This window comes from Phocoena phocoena, chromosome 6 (genome assembly GCF_963924675.1).
Source record: "Phocoena phocoena chromosome 6, mPhoPho1.1, whole genome shotgun sequence".
Taxonomy (NCBI): Eukaryota; Metazoa; Chordata; class Mammalia; order Artiodactyla; family Phocoenidae; genus Phocoena; species Phocoena phocoena.
In genome coordinates this window covers 29,906,301-29,932,267 of record NC_089224.1, presented here as the reverse complement: position 1 = coordinate 29,932,267, position 25,967 = coordinate 29,906,301, and the positions used below count along the sequence as shown (strand labels likewise).

Sequence of the window (25,967 nt, the reverse complement as noted above, 5' to 3'; positions counted from 1 at the left end):
TTAACTCCGAGTTTCGTGGCCAGACTGCCTGGGTTCATATCCCAGCTCTGTCGCTCATGGGCTGGTGACCTTGGGCAGATTACCTCACCTCTCGGTCCTCCGTTTCATCAACTGCAAAGTGGGTTATTCACAGTGCCCAATTCATAAGGTTGTTATGAAGATTAAATGAGTTATCTAATGATATATGCATTAGCTGCTATTATTGTTACTGTTATTTGGCACAAAGCAATGAAGACTTTTTTTTTTTTAGAAAAAGGAAGAATATGTTTATTTCTCCTCTATCCACTCAAAACATATCGTGACCATCTGTGGCATTACTGAGATAGCATTTTGGTTAGACAGCATAAGGCATTACACAGCATTTGATGGTGAAAATATCCATACTTTTTATTTCTATGTCTAGGAATATCTGATGCACAGTCAGAATCGGGTAGCACCCTGTGAGATCAAAGGTCCAGATAAAAGGCAATTCTGTTTGGCGTGGGCAAGGCCAGCTCTTCATTTGGCAGCGTGCTTCTTATATAGCTCCAGGAACTCAGTCACGTCTTCAGGAGACCCCAAGATGATTGGCGCCCTCTGGTGGATGTCAGTGGGAACAATGTCCAACACAGCTTCCTTCCCAGTGGTAGCCAATCCTCCTGCCTTCTCCATGACATAGGCCATGGGGTTACATTCATACAACAGCCTCAACTGGAAAACAAGAGCAGCATTCTCAGAACAGAATAGATTACACAGAAAAGAGATCTGCTTCATAGCAAAATAGTGCAGAGCTGATCAAATTAACTGATACTTTCCCTTACTTTCCATCACGAGGTTGCATCTAAGACCGGATGGTTAATTTAACCATTTGGTTAAATTAAGCCATCCATCAAGAGCCAGCAATAGATCGCCTGATGCAGATGTGAGGCAGACCACCTGGGCTCAGGACCGAATGACATTTTGGCAGAACCGATGTTTCCCTTCTCTTTATAGCACGGAAACTGGACCTAATGAGTGATTCTGTGTGTGTTTTGGATGGATCTTTGCCTATTCTATAAGCATTTAAAAGTCCATGGTAGTGTCTGGCTGCAGACATCTGGAAAGCAGACTGGCTCCTCCAAACAGTATAATATTGTTTGCAACTCTGTACACATTCCTTTTACAATTCTCCTAAGGCTTGAGGGCTGGGATTTAGTATGTTATACATCTTGGAATTTACTTTTAAATATTAACTTTTTTATCGTATGCATTTTCATGCAGTCTGCCTACTGAGTAGACAGCTTTTTGCAGGTGTTTCCTGACTCTATTTCCATACAGGTGTCAGGGTCAGATTTGCAAAACTGAAAAAAAAGATAAAGGAGGAACCTCAATATTTGTGTTAAGGAACAATTTTTTGAGGCATTAGAGAAAAGTGCTATAAAGCAGTCTAATCACATAGGCTGGGATGCCCGTGGTAGGTGGTTATGGTAAGAGTGAATGTTTTAATGTTTTCCGTGAACTGGACGCCACATGCCATACACAGAGATCTGAGCACATCTGAAATACATCCATTTCTAACTATGGGGATTATTCCTATTCCTTCTCTCACATTAAAAATAAAATAAAATAAGAAAAACCTGTCTGTCCTTTGGGAAAAACAAAGGGACAATGCTTGAGAAGGAAACACACTGTCCCTCTGTGTCGAAGAAAAGTGGGTGTCCCTTCTCCAGCATAAGCAAGCACAGCCCACCCCATGGCTTGTAAGAAGGTTGTGGGCATGAGACCAATGCATCAGTTACAGCTTACCTGAAAGCTCCAGGTGTCCCCAGAGATGCTTTCCTTCCCTAGAAAGGTAGCATTTTCTAAGCAGCAAATGTCAGCTCACTAGTCATTTCAATTTTATGCCTTTTGAAAACAATCAAAGAAGACCTCTGTTTGGGATGCATATGTGATTTGCTGCCTTGGTAACGAGGCTGGACTGTTTCATTTCATTTTATGAATGGCATTCATTTTGCCCAAGCCAAACCACGTGTATCCAGTGGAAGCAGAAAGCACTGTTAGTACCCTCTGACCATAGCATCATTACTTATCTTTAGCAATGAAAGGGCTCTCAAGAGATCGTTTTTAGCTGATATCGCCTGGCTTTAACCAGGACAGCCTTTAATCTAGAAAAGAATACGCCACAGACATCCTTGGCACCCTATTGCAGAGCGTAACAGCTACCATGACCTTTCTTCCTCAGTCAAATCTCCCAGGCTGCAAATGAAATCCACTGCTTCTCAACCACTCTTCAGGGGATTTTATTTACCTTTCCGTTGGGGCTTTTCTTGTTAGCTGGGTACAAAAAGATCCCTCCGTAGACCAGGGTGCGGTGAACATCAGCCACCATGGAGCCCACGTACCTGGCACCGTAGGGGGCTGAGTTGTCCTACAAGGTTAAGACCAGCAATAGTTAGGGTTACAGAAGAGAGAGCTCTCTTCATGTCCTCTATGCTTATTTGATTCAACAGTCAAACAGAGCACCATCAAGGTGTGTGTTTGGGGCTGTGCTAGGAAATGCGATGAAAATTCTGTCCCCAAGCAGCAGAAAATGGAATAATGGAGACAGCCTCTTACATCTTACAATAACTCAAATTACCTGAGGACGCCCTAAGGAGGGTGTGGTGGATTATGGCTCTGGGGTGGGGCAGGCATTTAGCAGGACCCTGTAGGAGAAGAAAGATTTTGCAGAGCTAAGGAGAGGGGGCAAGCGTGGCGTTTTCATCTCTGCAGGAGCAGGAACTGCCCAGCCAAAGGTGGGGCAACTAGAGAAGCACACTCAGTCTGCCTTGGGCCCTGGGAGGAGGCTGGTGCAGCTGGGGGCGGGAAGGGATCTCTAGGGAAAGGTGGAAGGAGAGATAATAAGGCTGGAGAGAGAGCCTGGGGCCAGCTTGGAGGGCCCTGAATGCCAAACTAACAACATCTGGGCTTCTTCCTCAGAACACAGCAGCCTTCAATGGCATTAAGCAAAAGTGAAAATGAGTGAGGCCCGGTGGGGCTCCCAGGCATGGAGGCCCTTTTGTCCCCCATTTCTTATAGGCAAGACTCCAGCCTCCATGACCTTCCCTGAGTTCCAAAGGGCAGATTTAAACAGTTGCTAATCAAGGGAGGAACGGCCAAGAAACCACCTGAGGTAAGATTAAAGGGACCAGAGAAGCTTGTCAAGATTAGGAAACCACCTGAGACGAGATTAAGGCGGGCAGGCCCTGCTCACACCCTAATCTTGTCAGAGACCCCAGCCTCGAACCACTGTTATATAACCCTCATCAAATCCTCCCAGGGTGGGACATATAGTTTTCTCTTTTTTTTCTTTCTCTTTTCTATAAAACTTTATAAAAAATAATTTTTTATGTATTTATTTATTCTAGCTGCGCCGGGTCTTAGTTGCGACATGCGGGATCTTCACTGTGGCATGCGGGATCTAGTTCCCTGACCAGGGATTGAACACGGGTCCCCTGCAGTGGAAGCGCAGAGTCTTACCCGCTGGACAACCAGGGAAGTCCCTGGGACACAGTGTTTTCGAGGGCAGGAGCCCAGTGTGTCCCCCTTTGACTGGCAAAGCAATAAAGCTATCCTTTTCTACTTCACCAAAAACTCTGTCTCCGAGATTTGATTCGGCACCGGTGTGTACAGAGAGGCCGAGCTTTCAGTAACGAGAGTAGGACAAGATTGGATATTCCTACATAGAACCGTCTCTACAAACAGCCATTTCTTCTCTTCGTGTTCAGTGATTTGTAACCTCTTTAGAGAGATGCCGTGATGGATGCTCTCAGTCTAGAGATGACTGATAGAAATCCTTCAGGTGCCACAGGGCTGGGGCCTGGGGTGCAAGAACCACGTTTCGTACCAACTGGGATCAGGGACCCCAGCAGTGAAGCATGTTTTATTGCCATGACTTCATTCATCTGACGGACTTTACAGTCCTGATTTTCTTCTGCCAAGAGAAAGTGGCAAAGGGGTTGCTGTCTCAGGGCAGAGGTTCCAGTCCCCAGCACAGTGGAATCCACCCGCTTCTGTCCCTGCCGCCTTTCTCTCCAGGGTAGATCATGAATCAACACATAACTCAGGGGCCCTCCCCCAACCCCGGCCCCGCAGCCCTCATTTACTGGGGGGAACTTCTTCCTCTGGACATACTCCGCGACAGCAGGGTCGAAGTCCTTGGTGTAGCCCTCATTGAGGCTGTAGATGCTCCCTTTCTTTTTGATCTTCACATCCCTGTCCACCAAAATGAACTCTCCAATGGCCTGTGAAACAGGAAGGAAAGGTGGAGCCGTGACATCTCCTTCAGGCCTGTGGGAGGGGGTGGCGTGAGGCCTGAGGTCACGTGTGTCCTTCAGCACAAAGAGCTTGGTTTTTATCTTTTTGTGTTTTCAACTGACGTATAATTGACATAGCATTATGTTACTCTCAGGTGTACAACATAATGATTCAATATTTGTAACATTGTGAAATGATTACCAGCAAGGGAGTTTCTCCTTGGCCTGGGACACCCATGCCTTTGGAAAAAAAAAAAAAAATTGGTGCAGACAGGAGGTAGGATATCAGGAGAGATGGGCAGCTGAGTTACAGCAAAGTGTTCATGGCTGCTCTTAGCTTTCCATTTGTTCGTTTCTATCTTGATGTCACTTTCCCCGAGCACTGTGAGTTTCGATTCACAGCATATATAGCTTCCGGTGCCTTTGCTCACTGATCTACAGAGTGCTTCTCAGAACTCAGCCTCCCACAAAGTCCCAGTGCTAAGCTGATGCCTTTAAGGCTTAGGTTCGCCAAAGGAGATTCGAGCTTTGGAGTAAGGTGTCACATAACTCCTATAGCTCTGGACTGAGGACTGTTTGGGGCTCCTACGCGTCCCTGATAAGAGAGTGATTGAGGCTCCGCCCATCTGGGGAGGGAGGTTGCTCCATGGAGACAGAGTTAAGAAGGGAGGTCCCACCTTGGACACATCTCTCCCCAGCCACTTATTCCCATAGCAAAGCTTGGTTCCTGCCAATATGGAGCATGTTGGAAGTAGAGAGGAAGTTGGGGAGGGAGAGAGGAGGGTAGGGGGAGGAAAGAGACTAGAATTAACAGTGGTCACTGAAAGGTGTCATTGTGAGTGATTCTTTTCTTTTTTTCTTTTATGGTTTTTTTGGTAAAAGTCTGGAAAATGAAGCCATCACACAACAGGTGCTCATGAAGCCATGCTTTGTGGGCACCCCACCCTGGTACCTGGCCAGAACATCCTAGCTGTGAAGGAGGTTAGTCTCTTGTACGGGAGAAAGAGACTGAAAAGCTTTTCAAACATTAAAGCCTGCTAGAAATGCAAATAAAGCTGTTGTGGTCTTCTTAGCGGAAACTGTCAGCCAAAATGAAAAGAAAGCACTAAGTTGACCCCCACCCTGCAGGCATTCACCAGATCTGGGAGGTCAGCCAGCAGGGGGTAGCGCAGCCTCCAAACACTGAGTGGCCATTAAGTGTGAGGTGGACAAAAGACTATCAAACACACAGAAACTTACTCCCCGACACAAGGTCTGCAATCTGGAAATGAGAAGAGGTTTCATGTTTTCTACATATCCATCAACTGGAAGGTAACAACAGAGAAATTACCAGAAGAATGTCTGGGGAAGCGGTAAACGCCTGCTAAGAGGATAAACCCAAAACATCAGTGATTTCGGAAACTGTACCCTGGGCTCAGAGTGAACTTCGCTCGGGTTCTGCCATTACTTTACCCTGAAATCACCTCCTTTGGAGGCTTAAACTTGTGCTGTTTCCCTATCCTTGTTGATTTATTAAGCTCGGGTGCTTCCAAGGAGGCAAAGTCCAGTTGTGCAAGCGTGCGGGAGACAGAGGCAGCCTACATTCCGATTTATCCCACCCGCCACCCACAAACGTCGAGGCCCCACCACCAGCAACCGGCCCCTCCCAGGATTCTAGCAGCTGACCGTACCTGGTGTTCGGTTTGTCAGCAAAAAGCACCAAATAAATAGTTTCATTAATGTCATCTGAGGACATTTCTAAAACTGAAAGGTATTTATAACCTCAATTCTTTTTCCCTTGGGACACTGGACCAAATGCACAATGAATGTGCCGACCTACGGAAGATGATTCTATGGAGTCCATTTCAATGGTGGGTTTAGTTATGCCAAATACGTAAAGAGACTTCTTTGCTCACTTCATCTGCTCTGTCGAAACTGTCATCTAACAGAATAAATAAAGAAGTCCAATTAATACACATGTGGAAGAAATTATCCACAAATTAAAAATTGTTAATGAATATTTTTCATGGCACCTTGGGCTCCTCTCCATGAGGAATTTGTTTCGTTTTTTGTTTTCTGGCCGAACCACGTGGCTTGTGGGATCTTAGTCTTGTCAGGGACTGAACCTGGGCCCCAGCAGTGAAAGCGCTGAGTCCTAACCACTGGACCACCAGGGAACTCCCGAGGGTGTTTTTCTCTGTAAGTTGGACAGACTAAGGAATTATCTTCATTTCCTTCTTTATTTTCACTTCCTTGAGTTCGTCAAAGCCTTTCAAAACCACAAGGGTTCACTGAAGGTTTGCGTGCACCGGCACATCAAATGAATTTCGGAGCTAATTTTGAAGAAATGAGGTGGGCCACCGCTTCAGCCGGGACACCCATTCACCTCAGGAAAATAAGCTAGTAATGGATAGCGTGGGTGGCAAACAGACCATCTACGGGCCCCATCTGGTCCACAAACGTGTTTTAATTGGCTAGCACAGTGTTTTACACATCCAGAAACATTACATTTTCTAAAAATCCAGTGTTTCTTGAAACACTGGAAGCCTTGGCAAGACTGAGCCGCTATTCCCAAGGAGTAACAACTGACAGACCTCCCCAGTTCCCCAGTGTCCCGCAGCTGCCCTGCCACCACCCTGACCATCCTTTCCCAGCACACTCCACTCATCTGTGTGGCCTGCTCAGCCCAGTGGGCATCTGAGCCAGCTGAGTCACGTCCACTCTAAAGAATTCATCGTGGAAGAAAGACTGCTTATGCTCTGGACAGACACCATTTCTCACCTCGATAATCTTCTCACGGTGGTCCCTCCATCTCCCTTCCCCTCTTCCCCAACCCATCATCTCTGCCCCTTCATGGGCCTCATCTTCCACCTCTAGGTACTGCCTCTCCCCCGCCGCCACACACACACACAATAAACACTCACTCACGGCCACCAGCGAAGCACCCAGCTTCCCCTGGGGTCTCTCACCGGGTCCAGCATGAAGCAGTTGACGCCATTCGCCATGGCCAGGACCAACATGGTGGCACTGCCATAGAGTGCATAGCCAGCAGCCACCAGGTTCCGGCCGGGCTGCAGTGCATCCTTCTCAGAAGGGTCATCAGTTGAAATCTAGGACAAGAAAGAAAACACAACACGTTTTTTGTCGTGTTCTGTTTTGTGGTTCTTTTTTGCAGTTCATCCATTAGCAAGATGCATTATCAAGGTGCTCTCGTAATGAAATAGGGCATCTTCCCAGAGAGCCCTTCCTCCTCACATCAGTAATATCCTGATTATATTACCACAGCGGCCTTCCCACCAAACCCCAAATTTCGTGCATCTGGATCCTTCTTTCCAATCAGGGTCCTCCTCCAATTTTACTAATTTGATATTCCCTCATCTCTCCATTATCACTCAAAAAAAGAGCATGCCTCCTTGCCAGCTCCTACTAATTTAATCTTATTACAGTCATCAATGTCTTCCCCCTGCCTACTCTATCTTTATTCAAACAAATTAAAACTGGGCTGCAGGGCTTCAAGTCTGGTAAGGAAATCAATTTCATGAGCTCCTGCCAGTTGCAGCACATACTCCAGTGAGCACTGTGGTCCATACTCACACACCAAAGAAAGTCTCAGAAATACGGCAACCGAGAATCTCTCTCCAGAGTTGTTACAGTGTAGGGCAAAGGCTTTCCCTTTTTTTGACCATGACCCACAGTAAAAAAAAAAAAAACATTTTGCATCACAAACCAGTACCAACACACATGCACCCGCATACACAACTACAAAAATTTAATAAAACGATACTTACATTTAGAACATGACATGTACTCTAATCTTTTCTTTGTTTTTTATTAAAAACACAGCCCACTGGGTCGTGTGACTGTTTGTTCCCTAATACTAAGGAAAGGAAAAACTTAAGGGCATGGCTCCTAATCAATGATTACGAACTGATAATTACCTTCTCAACACTTGACAATTGGCTTCTATGGTTCTCAAAACAGCCTCAAACAAATCTTTCGGCTTGAATTTTCTCTACTTGAATTTAAACAGAAGTGAAAATGGGCAGCTTCTGCCAATTTCATTTATTCTCTCCCCAACCACAGATTCCAGGGGCTGAGAATAAGTAAGGGCATCTATCTATATCATGATACCAGAGAGGGAGGTCATCTCAGCAAAAACATTCCTGGTATGGGACTTCCCTGGTGGTCCAGTGGGTAAGACTCCATGCTCCCAATGCAGGAGGTCTGGGTTAGGCCCCTGGTCAGGGAACTAGATCCCTCATGCATGCCGTAACTAAGAGTTCCGCATGCTGCAATTAATAGTCCGCATGCCACAGCTAAAGATCTCACGTGTCACAACTAAGACCCAGTGCAGCCTAAATAAATAAATAAATATTTTAAAAAAGAAATACATTCCTGGTCATTTCTTCCTATAACTTTTGAAAGTGTGGTCCAGAGACCATGTACATCAGACTCACTTGAGATGCTTATTTAAAATGCAATTCTGGGGCTGCAGCCTTGACTTACTAAGTCAGACTTTCTAAGGTAGGCCCTGGGAATCTGTATTTTACCATGCACCATAGCTGACTCTTGCACTGAAGCTTAAGAACTACTCATGTAAAAGGAAATGTCACAAAAGCCATTTCTCCCTTTTTTTCCCCTTGTCTCCAATCTTTGTGTTTAACAGTTTTCATCTAGGTGGTTGGTTGCTTGCTTGGCTGGTTGTGTTGGGTCAAATTATTTAATTTAACTTGGTTTGTATTCACAGGGTAGTGCAGTGTAGTTAAACACAGACTAAACACAGTATCAAAAATTTGAGTTGTTTCTCAAACTCCAAATTTTGCCAGTGTACAACCTTGAAAAAGGAACCAGCTTCCTTCAAAGCCAGTGACATAGTGGGAGGAAAACAGTCAGGCTCTAACCGCTTCCTCTGTCATAACTACTTAACCCGAAAGTGGAGCACAAAATAAGACAAAGACAACATGTAAATAAGCAAGTTGACTGGAAGCCCCTAGGCTTGGAGTAGTCAGTTCTCCACCAAGAAAAGTCCCCCAGAGATTCACCTCATCCAGAACCACCCATGTCTGTCTGCGGCACAAGGATGAACAGCCTTTCCCTGAAACACTGTCACCAAATAATCTCAGCCTTCAACTTCCTTGCATGGAATAAGAAATGGTAACATTATCCACGATCCATATACTCAAAAGAAAGACAAAATAATTCCATCTAGTCATTAATTTGGAGGAATACTTTTCTACCCCGACCCCCTTTCTAATGCATGAATTCCCTCCTCCAAACCCTCAGCAATGAATGCCTTTGTTCCAAGGGAATCCATTACAGTCTCATATGGATGCTCATGGACCAATGTGCATAAAGCACTTGACAAAATTAAAAAGCGTCTGGACCCTACCTTTACTTATCCCAGGCCACCACCTGCTGTAGGTGGTGCTCTGTTTTAACCCACATCACTCCATATAGAGTACGAAAGACACCATGGATTCTGGAGACTTGAGGTGGTGGAGGAGAAAGTCAGACAGAAGTGGGGTGGGGCTGTCATATCATCAGATGGTCTTCCCTCAGAGCGGCAGCCAAACCCTCCCTAGAAGGTCTCATAGGGCACATGGCAGAGTCTCCAGTAACTCAGCCAATATTGTTCACCTACTATTGTACCAGGCTGCCTAGCAGACAAAAAAATATATAAGAGAAGGTCCCTGCTCTCAAGGCATTTATAATCTGCAGTGAACATCCATGGATTTTGCCTGGCCAGCACCCATCACCCTTCTGCTGATAAATGCACCTTAACCTTCCTCAAAATACTACCCCCCTGGCCCTCAGCTCCAGGAGTGAGCACATGACCCTGGTCTGGCCAATCAGATCACTGCATGCCTCAGGCCATAGTGATTGGTTGAGAGGTGGACACATGACCTAAGCCAAGACAATCAGGGCCAATGAGATGATATTCTTGTTGGAATTGTTGGAAAAGAGGTTTGCATCTTCTGTTTGACTTGCTGAAAGGATTGGATGTGGACCCAGACCTACTGGGAGCCATTTTGCCACCAGAGAGGAGGGAGCAATAGAGACGGAGAGGAAGTGTGTCCCGTTTATGTCATCTGAGTCCTTGAATGCAGCTGTACTACCCACTGGACTTTCTAGTTAACATGAACCAATAATTTTCCTTTCCTTTCCTCCCTCCTTTCTTTCCTCCCTCCCTCCCTCCTTTCCTTCCTCAAGCTAGTCTGATTTGTGATACTCTCTGTTGAATCTTAACACAAAAAACAAGAAAAGTAATATTAATAGCTACCATTTATAGAGCACTTTTTATGTGCCAGGCACTATTTTCATTGCCGTTATGCTTAATTTTCAGTATCTCCCCTTTATGGATACGGAAACAAGAGGTTACCTTGCCCAAGGTCCCACAGAGCTAGTAAGCATCAGTGTCAGGAAACCACACTCCATATGGCTATTACAGCTCCCTGTGCCCAGTTAAGGGAAGTGAATTGGATTCTGAAGCTTCTAGAGCACTTTTGAAACTCTGCTTTTAGTCGTGGGGACTGGATATTTTTAAAGGGTGTTGAAAACTAGAATGGTATCCAATAGAGGGTGACCACACTAGAGAGGTCGAAAAACCATCTCACATGAAAGATATTCAACTTAAAGAAGATTTAAAAGAAGGGGAGCGGAAGGCAGAAAAGCCATTTCCAAGCATGTAAAAGAGTCTTATTTTCTGATGCTCTAAAAGGCCCTATGAGCAACAGGGAGACAGATTTTGACCCAATATTTGGACAAACACTCTAGAATTCTACCTTTTCTGAATGTCTCCAGCCAGAGGTGGGGTGACCCTTCCGAAGGTGCTGTGGCAGGAACTTCGTAGAAACACTGGACCACAGGCCCTAAGAGATCCCGTTGGAGCCTATTTTCAGGCACCATGTGGGCAAGACTGTTTCCGAGTTCCAGTTACCAACTAATGTTATGCCACTGAGCGGGTGCACCAGGGAGCTGAACTCCAGCCCAGATCCAGCTCTACGGAAAGCAGGAAAGGTCTCCGTTAAAGCATCAGATGGTCAATATTTATGCCCCATAAATCCTCAAACAATCAATAAGGCTTTTGAAAACTGAAGTGACTTAAAGGGAATGTGACACTCATCACCTCTTTCGGTCTTTTAAGAGAGTCACTTCAGGTCTATTGAGAAGAGTGTGGAGACTCATTGTTGAGTTGTTCTAGCATTTGTAATTTGAGTTGCTGTTGCAGGCTGTTTTGATTTTTTTTTTTTAGTTGATAGCCAGTGTCAGTTTTCTAGGTTTTTTTTTCCTTAAAAAGAGTCTTTATTTGGGGGGTTAAGGTGGAAACTGGGGCTGGCAAACATTAGTGTTGCTTTAGCTCTGGTTGAGTCATTACCAGAAGTCTTCCTCTACATGAAGAATTTTGCTGCAAAGTTCTCTTGCTATACTATATAGATCTGATAACTTGCAGGTTAAATTACATGCCTCCTTGTCTATAACAAGAATGGGATGTTTCATGGTATGACTTGGAAAACAGATGAATTACTTTGCCTTTGTCTTTCTGGTATGAGTATTAGAACCTCCAGTTACTCACACTAATCTGCCTCCCGGCCAAGACAAACACAAGATACATTTCAATGAGGAAAGAGAACTGTCCCATGGCGGTCCTACTTCCCATGTTTGAAAGGAGATTATGTGCAATAGTAGACAACAAGTCACTTTGAAAAACAAAGCACAAATTGCGGTCTTGCTTCTTAAGTTATGGCCTCTGTATCCCAGAATAGGAAAGTTGGAGGAACCTCAGAGGTTGGCTGAACTAGCCACCTCGTCCATTAAGATGAAGGAAAGGGCTCAGCCTCAAAGGCATCTGTGAGGTTTTATTTCTAAAATAAACAAGAAGGCTGAAGCCAAGATGACATATTTTAGATTCCATCATTTTTTATGATGGACCCGTGGCTATTCATTCTATTTTCACTTGTATATATTTGAATGCACTTCCACCAAACCGCCCCCCTCCACCCCCAAACACACACACACACACACACACACACACACACTTAAAGTAAGAGAAGGGAAGAGAGACTTTTGAGGTAGAGTTACCTGCTCAGGTCACCCAAGTAGAAAAGACCCAGGGCAGGAGCCTGGATCCCCTCACTGTACCAGTGTGCTTTCTATAATTTATAGCAGAGTCAGCAAACCCTTTCCATAAACCAACAGATAGTAAATATTCTAGGCTCTACTGTCACACAGTCTTTATCAAAATCACTTAACCCTGCCTGTGCAGTGCAAAATCAGGGAGAGGCAACATAGTAGACAAGTGAGCTGACCATATGGCGTTAAAACTTTATGGAGAGTGAAAATTAAATTTCATATAAATGTCACAGGTCATGAAATATTATTCTTTAGATTTTCTTTTTAGCCATTCAAAAATTCAAAAGAGTTATTTTTTGCTCACAGGCCATAACAATCAGGCAATGAGCTGGATTTGGCCCAGGGAGACCATAGGTTGCAGACCCCTGATTTAGAGGATTTAAAGGACAATTTTGATATAAGTACTCTGGATTGTTGTCACACTCTCGCCATTCTCAGTTCACATAGCTACATCATTGCAGCTACCCTACACTGTCTCTTTTGTTTTTAATTTTATTTTCTGTCACAAAAGGAAGCAAGGTACAGTTAAAAGAGTGAAATATCTTTCTCTTCCCACCCATCTTTAACTACATTTTCTTTTAACAACCTAATAGATTTTCACTATGCAGTTAAGGCAGAACTTAAAAAGTCAGAACTTGACATATAAACCTATTCCAAGCCTCACAAGGTTTCATGATGTACATTCTGGCTGTGCCACCAATAGTGAAACAGGACTGGATGTTCAACCTTAACTCTCCTTTTGGTCCCAAACCAGGAGCTTGATCCATTACATTTTACCTTTCTGTAGATGCCAAAGATGGTGCCAATGGATACAAGGCAGTCGATGTTGGAAGATCCATCAAGAGGATCAAAACAGACCACATATTTACCCTGAGCAAAAAAAAAAAGAAGACACAACTTTACACTTAAAATGAACACATTGGGACTTCCCTTGTGGCGCAGTGGTTAAGAATCCGCCTGCCAATGCAGGGGACATGGGTTTGATCCCCGGTCCGGGAAGATCCCACATGCCATGGAGCAACTAAGCCTGTGCGCCACAACTACTGAGCCTGTGTGCTGCAACTACTGAAGTCCGCGCACCTAGAGCCCATGCTCCGCAACAAGCAAAGCCACTGCAATGAGAAGCCTGTGCACTGCAACAAAGAGCAGCCACTGCTCGCTGCAACTAGAGAAAGCCTGCGCACAGCAACAAAGACCCAATGCAGCCAAAAAAGAAAAAAAAAAAAAAGAACACATTGTAACGAAATAAAGAGTATACACTAAGGGGTTAAAAGAGGGAATCCAGGCGAAAATTCAAGAAATGTGTCTTATTTATACTCTGTCAGGGAAGGTATGAGGTGGTATACAGAGTGAAAATAACAAGAAATATATATAAAAAGATCATTAGGGGCTTCCCTGGTGGCGCAGTGGTTGAGAGTCTGCCTGCCGATGCAGGGGACACAGGTTCGTGCCCCGGTCCGGGAGGATCCCACATGCCGCGGAGCGGCTGGGCCCGTGAGCCATGGCCGCTGAGCCGGCGCGTCCGGAGCCTGTGCTCCACAACGGGAGAGGCCACAGCAGTGAGAGGCCCGCGTACCGCAAAAAAAAAAAAAAAAAAGATCATTAGGCAGAGGAAACACAACTTAGAATAGGAGGCATAGATATAGATGAAGGCGAGGAATACAGATAATTAAGTAATAATTTCCTATATCATTGATTTGAATGAATCATAATTTTGGTTGGAGTTTCCTGGCAGTCAAAGGAAGAAGAGAAACAAAACTTTATTCATAAGGGCAAAACACAATATCTTAGGTGAAGCAAAGACAGCATTAAGATCTCTAAGAGGGCTTCCTTGGTGGCCTGGTGGTTGGGAGTCCGCCTGCCGATGCAGGGGACGCGGTTCGTGCCCCGGTCCAGGAGGGTCCCACGTGCCACGGGGCGGCTGGGCCCGTGAGCCGTGGCCGCTGGGCCTGCGCATCCGGAGCCTGTGCTCCACAACGGGAGGGGCCACAGCGGTGAGAGGCCCGCGTACCGGAAAAAAAAAAAAAAAAAAAAAAGAATGATGTAAAACAAGTTAATCAGATGTGGCTTCCCATCCCTCTTATAAAGGTCAGACTGGACATCAGGCAGTCTCTTTAAATTCATCTTCTGATTGATTTTCTTCTCATCCTGCTCCTTCATGTTCCCAGTTCATCTCAAACAGAGAAAGATAGTAACCCATCTCAAATGGGGTTTTTTTTGTTATTATTATTACATGAATTTTGTTGTTCAGTGAAAGCTGGATATACTCTTTCATTCACTTTTTCAACAATAATTTTTTGTTGATCCCCTACAATGCTGTGCTAGAGGCTGGGATACAAAGAATATAATTCATTCTCTACCCTCAAGAATCAATCAGACCGTAACTGAGCAGGACCCTACAGGGCTTTCTTAAGACAGATTCCCCCCACCCCAATGTCCTCTGCCTGCCTCTTGTCTGTAGAAAAACTTTAGCCAAAGAATAAGTTTAACCAGAGAAGTGAGAAAATGAAAAAACAAAGGAAAACAATCAAGACAAAATAATATTAGTTTAGTCATTAAACAAACTCAGGAGCCTTTAGTTCCTCCTCATGGGGTATAGATAATATTCTGAGCCATATCCTTTAAGCTGTTTTGCAGATACTGAATCCCCCACAGGTGGAAGAAGTTAACTACATGATGACCAGACTAGAAATGACAAAAGCTCCTCCATCTTACACAGTTCTTTTTAAGAACTGGCCTCAAGGAGATGGGAACAAACTGACCCTGGAGTTGAAGATTAGCTGTACTTAATTAAAAACAATCAAGATGACACTGATCAGACCACCACATGGCCAATTTCAAGATGATTATCAGAGCTAACTGTGCTGTTCTGCATGTAGCCCCCTCCCTCTGCTTATACACCCCTGAAACTGCCCTTGAAAAACTCTTGCCCCCCAGATCGGCAACAGGGAGTTGGTTCTTTGGGACATGAGTCTACCTTCTCCCCAGGATTGCTGGCTTCCTCAATAAGGCTATCTTTCCTTTTACCCAACACTTGTCTCTCAGTATTGGATTCTTGGGCATCCTGAGTTTGGTAACAAGATTAATAGGATTCCAATGCATGAATCACTGATATGAACACCTTGGATTGGCAGGAAGGTTGGTTATGAAGGCTGGGAATTGGGTGGATGGAAGGACGTAGTTAACAGAGCCAGACTTTGAAGAGCCTTGAACATGACAATAAAAAGTTAGAAGTGGAGATGTATGAGTATATTTGAGTCTCTCCCACGTATGAGCATGCAGGAGAGATGATAACGGCATGGGCTGTGGTAGAAGTGTAGATAGGAGAGGACAGTTTGAGATATGGCAGTGAAGTGGAATCTGTGAAATGATGACTGATGGCTCAGGAGGGATCTAGGCTGTGTCTTAGGAATCCAGCTTCGCTGAACAAGTGGAGTCCTTTATGAAGCCAGAAAGAAAAAGGATTCCATTAAAATCCTCAGTACTGTAGCAGACCCACCCTTTTCTCAGGTTCTACTATTATGGCATGTTTATCTTCTTCCGACACAAGAACACAGGTAGCAAAAGATGACTTTAACACATTAATAACCAGGTCATTGGAGAGGACATCCAGCTTCTTCACTTGATCACCCGTCACGTTGGTAGAGCCAGCAATTCCATAGCTACAGGGAAGAAAAGATACAAAAATATAAGCCATGACCACCAGAATATGTCAATGCATCTATAAACTCACTCAAAGAGGGCATTTGGTAAGATTTAGAAGAAAGGAAAGGAGACACATGGTTTGGGAGAAATAGAATGAGAAACGTGGTCATCCATCTGGATTGGCTCCTGGAGGGAAGGAGATATTGTTGTTCACCTGTCCAGTGCCTATCATGGTACCCAGCACACCTTTGTGGTTAAATCGATGTTTCTCAAGCTTTTTTTTCATTATGGCCCCTAAGGAGGTTTCTTTTCCCCTAACACACTCCCCCATGAAATTTTAATATTGCAGATAAAGTGTGTATCTGTTTATGCACCGTATGTACATATATTTCACACCCAAAAAGATTGATTTTTTTTCACCTGCCCCAAGAACCAATTTTCACTCCCAAATGCATGAGCTAATGCATAATGAATCAGTTGACAGACACAGCAAGCAAAGAAACCTTCTGGATGGGAAGGAGCCTGAGAGGGAAACTAAGCCAAGGGATCTATGGTTTTATAGCTGATGAGACCCTAAAAGAAAAGAAATATTGACAGATCCCACTACCCCGTTTTATAGAGAAGGATGCTCACTCCAAGACACCAGTGGGCTTCCCTAAACTGGAGCAGCAGAGCAGAGGTGAGAAGCTCACTTTGACTTCCAAGCCGGGCCTCTCCTCATGGCACCTCACTGCCTCTGGCAGGAGTCCTAGGGGCTGAAGGGATTGGGAAGTCTGGAGTCCTTACTTTATTTTCAAGGTATCTGCAAGTCAGCAATTGTGGAGCTTCCAGAATCCAAGTGGCTGGTCCAAAATGGAGCCTAGTTTGTTAGAATGAAGGAAGAGGAGGGTTGTCATAGCCTGGGGTTGAGTAAGAACACTGAAAGATGGGGAAATGTTTTAGAAGAAGGATGCACTGAACAAGATAAGAGACTGGATGTGAGAAGGGAAAGAGTAGGAGCATTGAAGATACCACAAAGCAGCTGAGAATGGGAAAGAAGGGGTACCATGGAACCCCTGGCTGAGATCGCTGGGGGCACTTGCCCGGGGACTGATTGTCATGGCATTCACTGCTCAACTCCTGAAAATGCATTTTCCCTAAACATAACTTGCATGTCTCTTGCTGGACAAAACTGAGCCAACACCAGAAACTGTCTGAACCCAAACGGTTTGCCTGGCCTGACTCTCCAGGAGGTAACTCCAGTTAGCATCAAGCCCATTCTCCAGTGTTGCCTCTTTCAGCATCGTTACCTCGCCCACCTGGAAAACAGCGTCTTGTCCCTCCAGCCCTCCTCCCACTTCTTTTCATCATGTCACTCCTGTTTCACGAGTAGGAGACGAAGGGATCTATCAGACTTGCAGCTGGGTTTTCCCTTCTCTTTCCACATAGTCTCTTTCTCATTTCAATTGTGAGGCCGACACTGATGAAGAAAGAAGGCAGCCGAATTCGGGATGGAACTAGGGCTTGGCAGGGGCCAACAACTCAATGGCCTGCATCTTCCTCAATGGCCCTGCTGGCACCCACTGGCTCTCCTTCCTAGACCGACACTTCCACCATTAAAGTCACTACTAACTTCAGGAGGGTGAATAACGCTGATGGAAAAGAACATGGGCTTCGTGGCAGAGACCTGGCTCAGCCCTCAGCTCTGCAAGTCCCCTTCTCTCTCCGAGTCCTCCTTCTCGATCATGACCATGGAGGGTAATGATGCTTCATGGGGCTGTTGGAGGATTATACACTTATCACACATACACAAAGGGTTTAGCACAGCCCTTCACGCCTCATGTTAAGTCCCTTGTTTGCTCTCTAAAGGAAGCACTCTTTAGGGATCTGCAACACTGTGGGAGGGGAGGGGGCTCTCAAGATCCCCCAGGCTTCATCATCTTCGTGTTGGCATGGTTGTTTAATCTGTACTTCCATGAGGATGAGGACAGAGGGTATGTTTTCCTCCACTGTGTCCCAACTTCCAGCACACAGTAGGCCCTCTAGTAATACTCGCTGAAAAGCATCCGCTGAAGAGAAGGGAAACCCAAGCCTGAAGGAATAAGTATAGGAGCGGCACCTTGGAGTGTGGAGGAAGCCACTGGCACAGTCCCCAGAGGGACCGGCCTATGGGAACAGTTCCAGGGAGCCCTGGGAGGCTGGGACAGCTGGACAAGGCACTGAGGCAGGCAGGGGAAAAGCCTACTTTACACTTTGTTCTGGGTATCTGGCTCAGCGAGATAGGTGAAGAACAGTCAGGCCTCAGTTCCTCTTACTCAAAAGCTTCCTAGAGGCCTGTGTGAGTCATCATTTATTCCACAAATATCTATTGTCCCCACTGTGCTGAGTGCTGGGGTTACAGTGCTGGGCAAGATGGATGAGATCCCTGCTCTCATGGAGCTTATATTCTAGTGAGTGAGGCAAACAAGAACCAAGCAAGTGCTTTTGAATGAATAAGATCATGTTGGATAGTGACGGGTGCTCTAATAAAATGAAACAAGATGCTGGGGGATGGCAGGGCAAGGGGTTTAGATGGTCAAGGAGGGTCTCACTGCAAAGGAGCAGTTCCAGCTGAAGGATACTTTGAATGTTTTTCAAATGAAAATGAAGCTATAACAAAGCCTTAAAAGAGCCCAAATAAGCCAGCCAGTAATGATTCCAAAGAACAGCTCTGGGTCAGTAATTTATCCAAAGGAACAGGGAATTTGTTTTTCACATATTTCCAAATGGGAGGAGTCACTCTGTGCACATTTATATAAGTAACTTTTTTTTTTTTTTTTTTTTTTTTTTTTTTGCTGTACGCGGGCCTCTCACCGCTGCGGCCCCTCCCTTTGCGGAGCACAGGCTCCAGACGCACAGGTTCAGCGGCCATGGCTCACGGGCCCAGCCGCTCCGCGGCATGTGGGATCTTCCCGGACCGGGGCACAAACCCGTGTCCCCTGAATTGGAAGGCGGACTCTCAACCACTGCGCCACCAGGGAAGCCCTGGCCAGTATTTTTAAATCCTTAGATATTTGGACTAAATATTAGCATGGTTTTTCAAATTTGCATACGGTTTCTACAGCCATTTCACAGCCATAAAATCTGTAATTAATGATGGTCAGGGGAAAGGCTCCTTTAACATTTCTGAAGCAGATCCCTAGACACAAGGACCGGAGCCAGGGCCACACTTAGGGAAGAACTTTCGATGACTTCCTTGATTTGCTAACTAACTAGACCTTTTCCTTCTGACGTCAGCATGGCAGTGTAAAGCAGGCCACCCTTTAGATAGCATGCACGAGAGCCAAGTGGAAGAGCTCATTTTTAGAAGAAGGGAGGCGGATTATTATTTAATCCTTATCACTGAAGTTGAAGGTAACATGACTTGTTACTGATTGATTCTGAAGTAAATGACCAACCATTCACCCACCCCAGAACATCCAAAGGTCGGATGAGAAATACAGTCCACCCTCGGTATCCTGGGTTCTGCATCTGCGAATTTCCCCCCGTAGTTAGTTGAATCCGAGATCACGCAGGGCGGACTGTACTCAGCCATTTTACCTAAAGGACTTAAGCATTCGCGATTTTGGTATCTGTTGGGTGTTCTGGAACCGATCCCTGGTGGATACCTAGGGACGACTATACATTGAAGAAGAGGTGTCAACCAGAGCAGCTTCAAAGGCCACAAGTCCCAAGGTTCGCTTAAGTTCATGCCAGCCCCAAGTGAGCAAATAGGATGGTATGTGGCTGGCTCTGCTTTTGGTGTGGAAAGGAAGTTACAATTCCTTTTTGGTAACATAGAGATGATAATTCAAGAATATAAGATACATATGATAAAATTTCCAGAAGTTTAAGATTGTTAACTCTGCAAACTTGAAGATAAGCTCAAGTATGTGTTAACTGACCTGTAATTCCAAAATTAAAACTGAAGTTATTATTTTCTTCCACCAAACAACAGAAGTGACCTCATATTTATAAGAAAGTTTTCCCGATGTCACGTGAGCATGATGGGAAGTTTCCGGTAACCAATCTGAGGGAGCAAAGTCATCTTAATATATAATATTCTAGCCTGGAATATATCCCTGTTGAAATGCATGTGGGCAACTACTAAGGAATGAAAAGCAGAATATAGGCTATCTGTTTTCTAGAAACAAAAAGCTTCAACCTAGGAAAACAATGATGACAGTATCAATTGAATGAACTCAGTTCCTCCGCATACAACTCTTTGAGGATTAAAAAAAAAGTTGTCTCCATCTTACAGGTGGGGAAGCTGAGGCTCAGAGATGTTACGTCAATTGCCTAAATCCTCACAGAAGTTAAATAGCAGAGGCAGGAATTTGAGCCCAGCTCCACCTCTCTCAAAAATGTGCTCTTAGGGCGTCCCTGGTGGCGCAGTGGTTGAGAGTCCGCCTGCCGATGCAGGGGACACGGGTTCGTGCCCCGGTCCGGGAAGATCCCACATGCCGCGGAGCGGCTGGGCCCGTGAGCCATGGTCGCTGAGCCTGCGCGTCCGGAGCCTGTGCTCCGCAACGGGAGAGGCCACAACAGTGAGAGGCCCGCGTACCGCAAAAAAAAAAAAAGTGCTCTTAAAGCCTTGCCTGTTCCCGTTCTGCTAAACCGGGTCCTAATTTTCTTCTCCACTTCCTCTTGCCTGAGGGTGAATGTGCCAAAGTCCAGTGGCCTAATCTTCAGTCAGCTCTTCACACCCAAATTCCAGACTGTCGCAACTAACTGCAGCCTGGGCAACATCCCCAGCTGTATGGCCCTCTAACACCTCGAGTTCCGCATCACCAAAATGTCAGCCTCATCTTCTTACCCTTCTCCAGCCTCTAAAACTCAGCTCCTCCTTTGGAATTCTGGATTTTGGGGGGGTTCTTTGTTTTTTCGGTTTTGTTTGTTTTTGTTTTTTAATAGCACAGCCCTGCTCTCAGGATTCTTTGAGAACCTCCCTTGCTGTCCTCCTCCCCCATCCCCACCCAGACTTCTCCCAGGTCCTCCCCCTCTTCCCCTCTAATCCCCTAGCTCTGAATGCTGCTTTCCTCAGCTCTCCGGAGCCTCTTCAGTTGGTGCTCCACATGTCCTAGCTTTCTCTCTTTTAACTCTATACTTCCAGCCATAACTGCCCCAGATGAATCTCCATTCATTCCACCACCCCGTTCAGAAACCTGTACCGGGCTTCCCTGGTGGCACAGTGGTTGAGAGTCCGCCTGCCGATGCAGGGGACACGGGATCGTGCCCCGGTCCGGGAAGATCCCACATGCCGCGGAGCGCCTGGGCCCGTGAGCCATGGCCGCTGAGCCTGCACGTCTGGAGCCTGGGCTCCACAATGGGAGAGGCCACAACAGTGAGAGGCCTGCAAAAAAAAGAAAAAAAAGAAAAAAGAAAAAAACAAAACCTGTACCTCTCCCCTTTGCTTATCCCCCCAAATATAAAGTATTCACCCTTGCCATTTGATGTTCCCCCAATGCACCCACAATTCAACACCCGCAAATGCCGCACCACCACATTACTTGAAGTAGTCCAGGCTTCAGTCAAACTGAATAAGCAACTTTTCCGGCAACATCTTCCTACTTTGTACATTTCCTCACACAATGGCCCAGCCTAAAATGCTCTCCAGCCATCAAGCCCATGACCATCTTTTCCTGACCATTTCAAATGCCTGTGTTGATACTCCACAGTCCTCTGCATCCAAATCATATTTTTGGTACCTCTAGGAAAGTATCTTTCAGATCTCTATTGTTTTATAATTCTATACTTGTACTATTTTTCCTACAGCATAAGCTCTGTATCATTCTCATCTCTCAGTCTCTTCTAGAACTAAAGAGACAGAGAGAGAGAGAGAGAGAGAGAGAGAGAGAGAGAGAGAGAGCGAGAGAGCTCTCCAGGCTCTACGTTTAAACTCCTGATGTGTCCCTAACGAGGAGTCATGGCTGAGCTCCATAAACAGTTTCCGCAAGGCTCCTGCAATCTGCAATCATCTTGTCCCTCTGGCTAGATGCCCTTCTAGGGCAAGTCATCAGCACTAACAAGTTATTTGCAGGCATGCTGGCCTTTTCATCCAGGATATCGAAGTCATGAGTGTAATCTGGAGGCCTAGGTTAAGATCTTGTCTTATTGCCCCCTGCTCAACTACATGTGATACTGAGACAGTCAAACTTATTTTCCCACAGGAGTACTTAATGTCCTCCTCTGTCAGCCACCCACATGGCCATGCATCAACACCCATTTCACAGGTACAATGCTGTTTGAAATAGTCAAAGACCAGTGGCATGCCCAAACATATGGGAGATGTCAAATAGCTCATGACGTGTCCATGCAATGGAACACAATGCAGCGATTAAAAAGGATGAGGTGGATTTACATGACCTAACACTGAAGGATGTTGGATATATATTGTTGAATAATGAAAGCAAACTGCAGAAGAATACATTAAGTGTGATTCCATTCTGTTTGCTATTTACAAAGAGTCATATGGAAATATGTATCCATGTATAAATTTATATTAATATAAAGAAGTATCTAGTATAACTGACTCACTTTGCTGTATACCCAAAAACACAACACTGTAAATCAACTATACTCCAATTTAAAAAAAAAGACATAAAAAAAAGAAGTATCTAGTAAAATAACCAGTAAATTATGAATAGTGGATACCCCAGGGAATGGGTAGAGGTGGGTTTCGCTTTTCCCGTTGTGTTCTTCTGAGTGGTTTGAATGTTTTTTGAGTGCAACTTATTAAGGAATTTATAATTATAGCAACAACAATATTTTTTAACCTGGTATTTACAGGTACCTAGTGTAAAAATATACATAATTTATATAGCCAACATTAGCACCCTTTGTCCAGGTCCCACTATCAAAATCCCACTACCTGAGGTCCCACTATCTGACATTGCTTAAAAGGTGGGAAAGATGCACCTCAAAGCAGATCTTGTGTTTCTGAGTCTCTTTGGGGTTGTGAAAGGTGCTGACACATTTTAAAATAATACAAAAAATGACAAGCACTCTTTTTGAAGAAGCTCCCTGGTTTTCAAAGGCAGATAAAGCTGTTAGGACACTTTTACTTATTGTAAATTAAATTTGAAGTAAGATTTTAATTGAGTGTGTTTCCTAAAGCACAGCCTCCTAAGAAATGTATTAAGAGGGACCATAGGTGAAATAGTAATGGAATCACCACCTTCCTAACGTAGTGTCCCAATCGGTCTCCCAGCAAGTGCCATCCCTGCTTGACATCTGAAAATAAATGTGATGATACACTCCTTCCTTAACAGTTAGCTCGGATAGGTTGGGAGTTTGGGATTGACATGTACACACTGCTATATTTAAAATAGATAGCCAACAAGGACCTACTGTACAGCACAGAGAACTCTGCTCAATACTCTGTAATAACCTAAACGGGAAAAGAATTTGAAAAAGAATAGATACATGTATAACTGACTCACTTTGCTGTACACCTGAAACTATTACAACATTGTTAATCAACTATACTCCAATATAAAAAAAAAAAAAAAAAAGAGTTAGCTCTACCAAGCCATACTGTGGGGCCAAAGGCAAAGAGCTGACCAGAAAAGGAAACTAGGTTACAGGGGTTATACTGTTTCAGATCAGCTAAGAGCACCGTGCACAATGTTTAAGGTGTTCCTAAGTGTGGGAAGTATTAGGAAGAAGTGTGGGCAATCTGAAAACCCAGGCACCCTTCAGCTATACTGAGGACCAGTCTAAACATGAAATGCTCGTGCATACCAGGCTAAATCAAAGGGCACTTGTGTTACTTACAACAAGCCACACAAGAAGGTACTCTCTGAATCCCCGTGTCCTATGATTGCTTTGCTAAACACAATGTGATCTGCGTACCAGCAGTCTCAGCACCACCTACCACAGAAGAACGTCTTAGAAATACAGCATCTCAAGCCCCACTCCAGACCTCCTGCCACCCTGTGCACACCAGCACTGCCGCCCCTGAAAGCTCTGGACAGACGGCCTCCTCGCAGTGGGGGTTCCACTCACTGCTCCTAACAGGATTTGTCTAGGGTCAAGGAGATACTGAATTAGAAACCTGACTTGGGACCCCAATTCCAAAGGGAGTGAAGGAGGTCAAAGAAAAGAAAGGGAAAGGAAGGCACCTGGGCCAGCACTTGCCTGTATGAGGATAGGATGGGAATGGCAGTCAGGCCAGGTGCCCACCTGGCCAGCCAATTTCATCAGGAGGAAGCCAGAGGGGTGCTAAGGCAGGCTGCTCAGCCCAGGGGAGCAGGCTGCAGGATGGATGCAGCTGTGGACTGTGAGACAGGCCCCCAGGTGGGAAGCTTAATGGAAGGGGGAACTAGGCTTGAGTGCGGCTTGAGCTTCTGCAGAGGGGCAGAGAGAGAGGGAGGGAGGGAGAGGGAGAGAGAGTCCCAGATGTCAGACAGAGAGACTGACAGCAGGGGCAGAGGATCAGACATCGGACTGCTCGGCAGATTCCCTGCCAGAGAAAGAGGACGCGGCCAAGGTGAGGGGTCCGGGGGTACAGAGGCCTGACTCACAGGTGCGCGATGCCCGCCTTGCGCACAGCGGTGGAGATGGCTTTGACCGCGGTGCAGAGCGAGTTGAGCAGTTGGGTCATCTCGCCCGTGCCGCGGGCCTTCCTGCCCTCCTCCATGACGAAGCGGGTCAGGGTGACGATATTGGTGTCGAAGGCCGCCTGGTCCGTCATGCTGTGGCCGGGCTGCTGAGCGCTGGGCGGCAGGTGCAGGCCGCGGGACGCGGTGGAACGCGGCTGGAGCGCAGACCGATGGAGGGTCAGCACCGCTCGGAGTGGGCCCGGTCCCAGCGGGGTGTCCCGCGGAGCCTATAGGCGCGGGTCACCGCCCTCCGCCCACAGGAACACCTCCGCGCCCCGGCCCCGCCCCTCCAACTGCAGCCCCGCCCACTCCGCCCTCCACCCCCACCCCCCGTCCGGGATCCTTGTCCAGTCTCAGTTCCTCCAACAGCGGGGCTGTCCCCTCCCCCGCGGCCCACTGCCACCTCCGGTTCCTCCGCTGTCGCCGCGCCACGCCTCCTCAAAGCACGGCCACTGGCGTGGTGGAGTGCTGCTCCGGGCCACCTACATGGTCTTTTTCAGTCCCCACAACGACCCTGCCACAGAGTTGCAATCATGATTTTCCCCCCAAGATATAAAACGTAAGTTGGGAAGGGTAAGTGTGGTGCTCAGTGCAGCGCTGCAGCCCAGCTGCTCCCGGGTTCCGGCCGGAGGCTCTAACCGCTGCGGTTCCCTCCCCCACCGTGGCCACCTGCCATCTGCTCCCTGCCCTCTGTCCACCCCTGCTTGGCCTGTCACCTGGCTCTTCTGACCAACTTCAGAAGATGTGGATTCCCTTGTTCCTTACCTGTCTGATGGCCCGGCTTTGGTTCCTTAATTCAGGCCTCTTCTCAAGATTCCTGTAATTTGAGAGCTCTTGGGGACCTTCCTTTCCAACAACTGCATTTTGTAGAGAAAACAGTCACAGACACAGGAAAGTGTCTCCTGGATACCATACTGAGGACAGGGGCTCCGAGGCCACATCTTGACTGCTTTGTAGGCACATTGCTGCAGTCCTAAGGCAGTTCATACACTGATTCATAGAACATTTATTGAGCACTTACTGTTAGTGAGACAGTGCTTTGAGAACTATCCCCTGTCTCCTTGTCACAAGTAACAAATGCTTCTGTTTAATCAAAGTACTTGGTGTGGGGACTTCCCTGGTGGCATAGTGGATAAGACTCCATGCTCCCAGTGCAGGGAGCCTGGGTTCCATCCCTGGTCAGGGAACTAGATCCCACATGCATGCCGCAGCTAAAGAGTTCTCATGCCGCACTCAAGACCCAGTGCAACTATATATATACATTTTTTTTTTCTAAGTACTTGGTGTGTTCATTGGCTAAGCACCCCAAAAGATGGACCTATTGAGTCCAGTACAATTTCTGGCAACTCTGGTAGGACGT

At 46.0% G+C, this 25,967-nt stretch overlaps 1 protein-coding gene across 1 annotated transcript; it reads right to left on the bottom strand.

The window, feature by feature from the left end:
- Nucleotides 1–361: 361 nt before the first annotated feature.
- Nucleotides 362–24,802, bottom strand: FBP1 (fructose-bisphosphatase 1). The gene is made up of 7 exons (XM_065878386.1): nucleotides 24,530–24,802; nucleotides 15,862–16,024; nucleotides 13,140–13,232; nucleotides 7,202–7,342; nucleotides 4,104–4,241; nucleotides 2,267–2,386; nucleotides 362–690 (listed from the first exon to the last, which is right to left on the bottom strand). Exons 1-7 carry the CDS (start codon nucleotides 24,697–24,699, stop codon nucleotides 499–501), a joined length of 1,017 nt encoding a protein of 338 aa, XP_065734458.1. The 5' UTR covers nucleotides 24,700–24,802; the 3' UTR covers nucleotides 362–498.
- Between the last annotated feature and the right edge of the window lie 1,165 nt (nucleotides 24,803–25,967).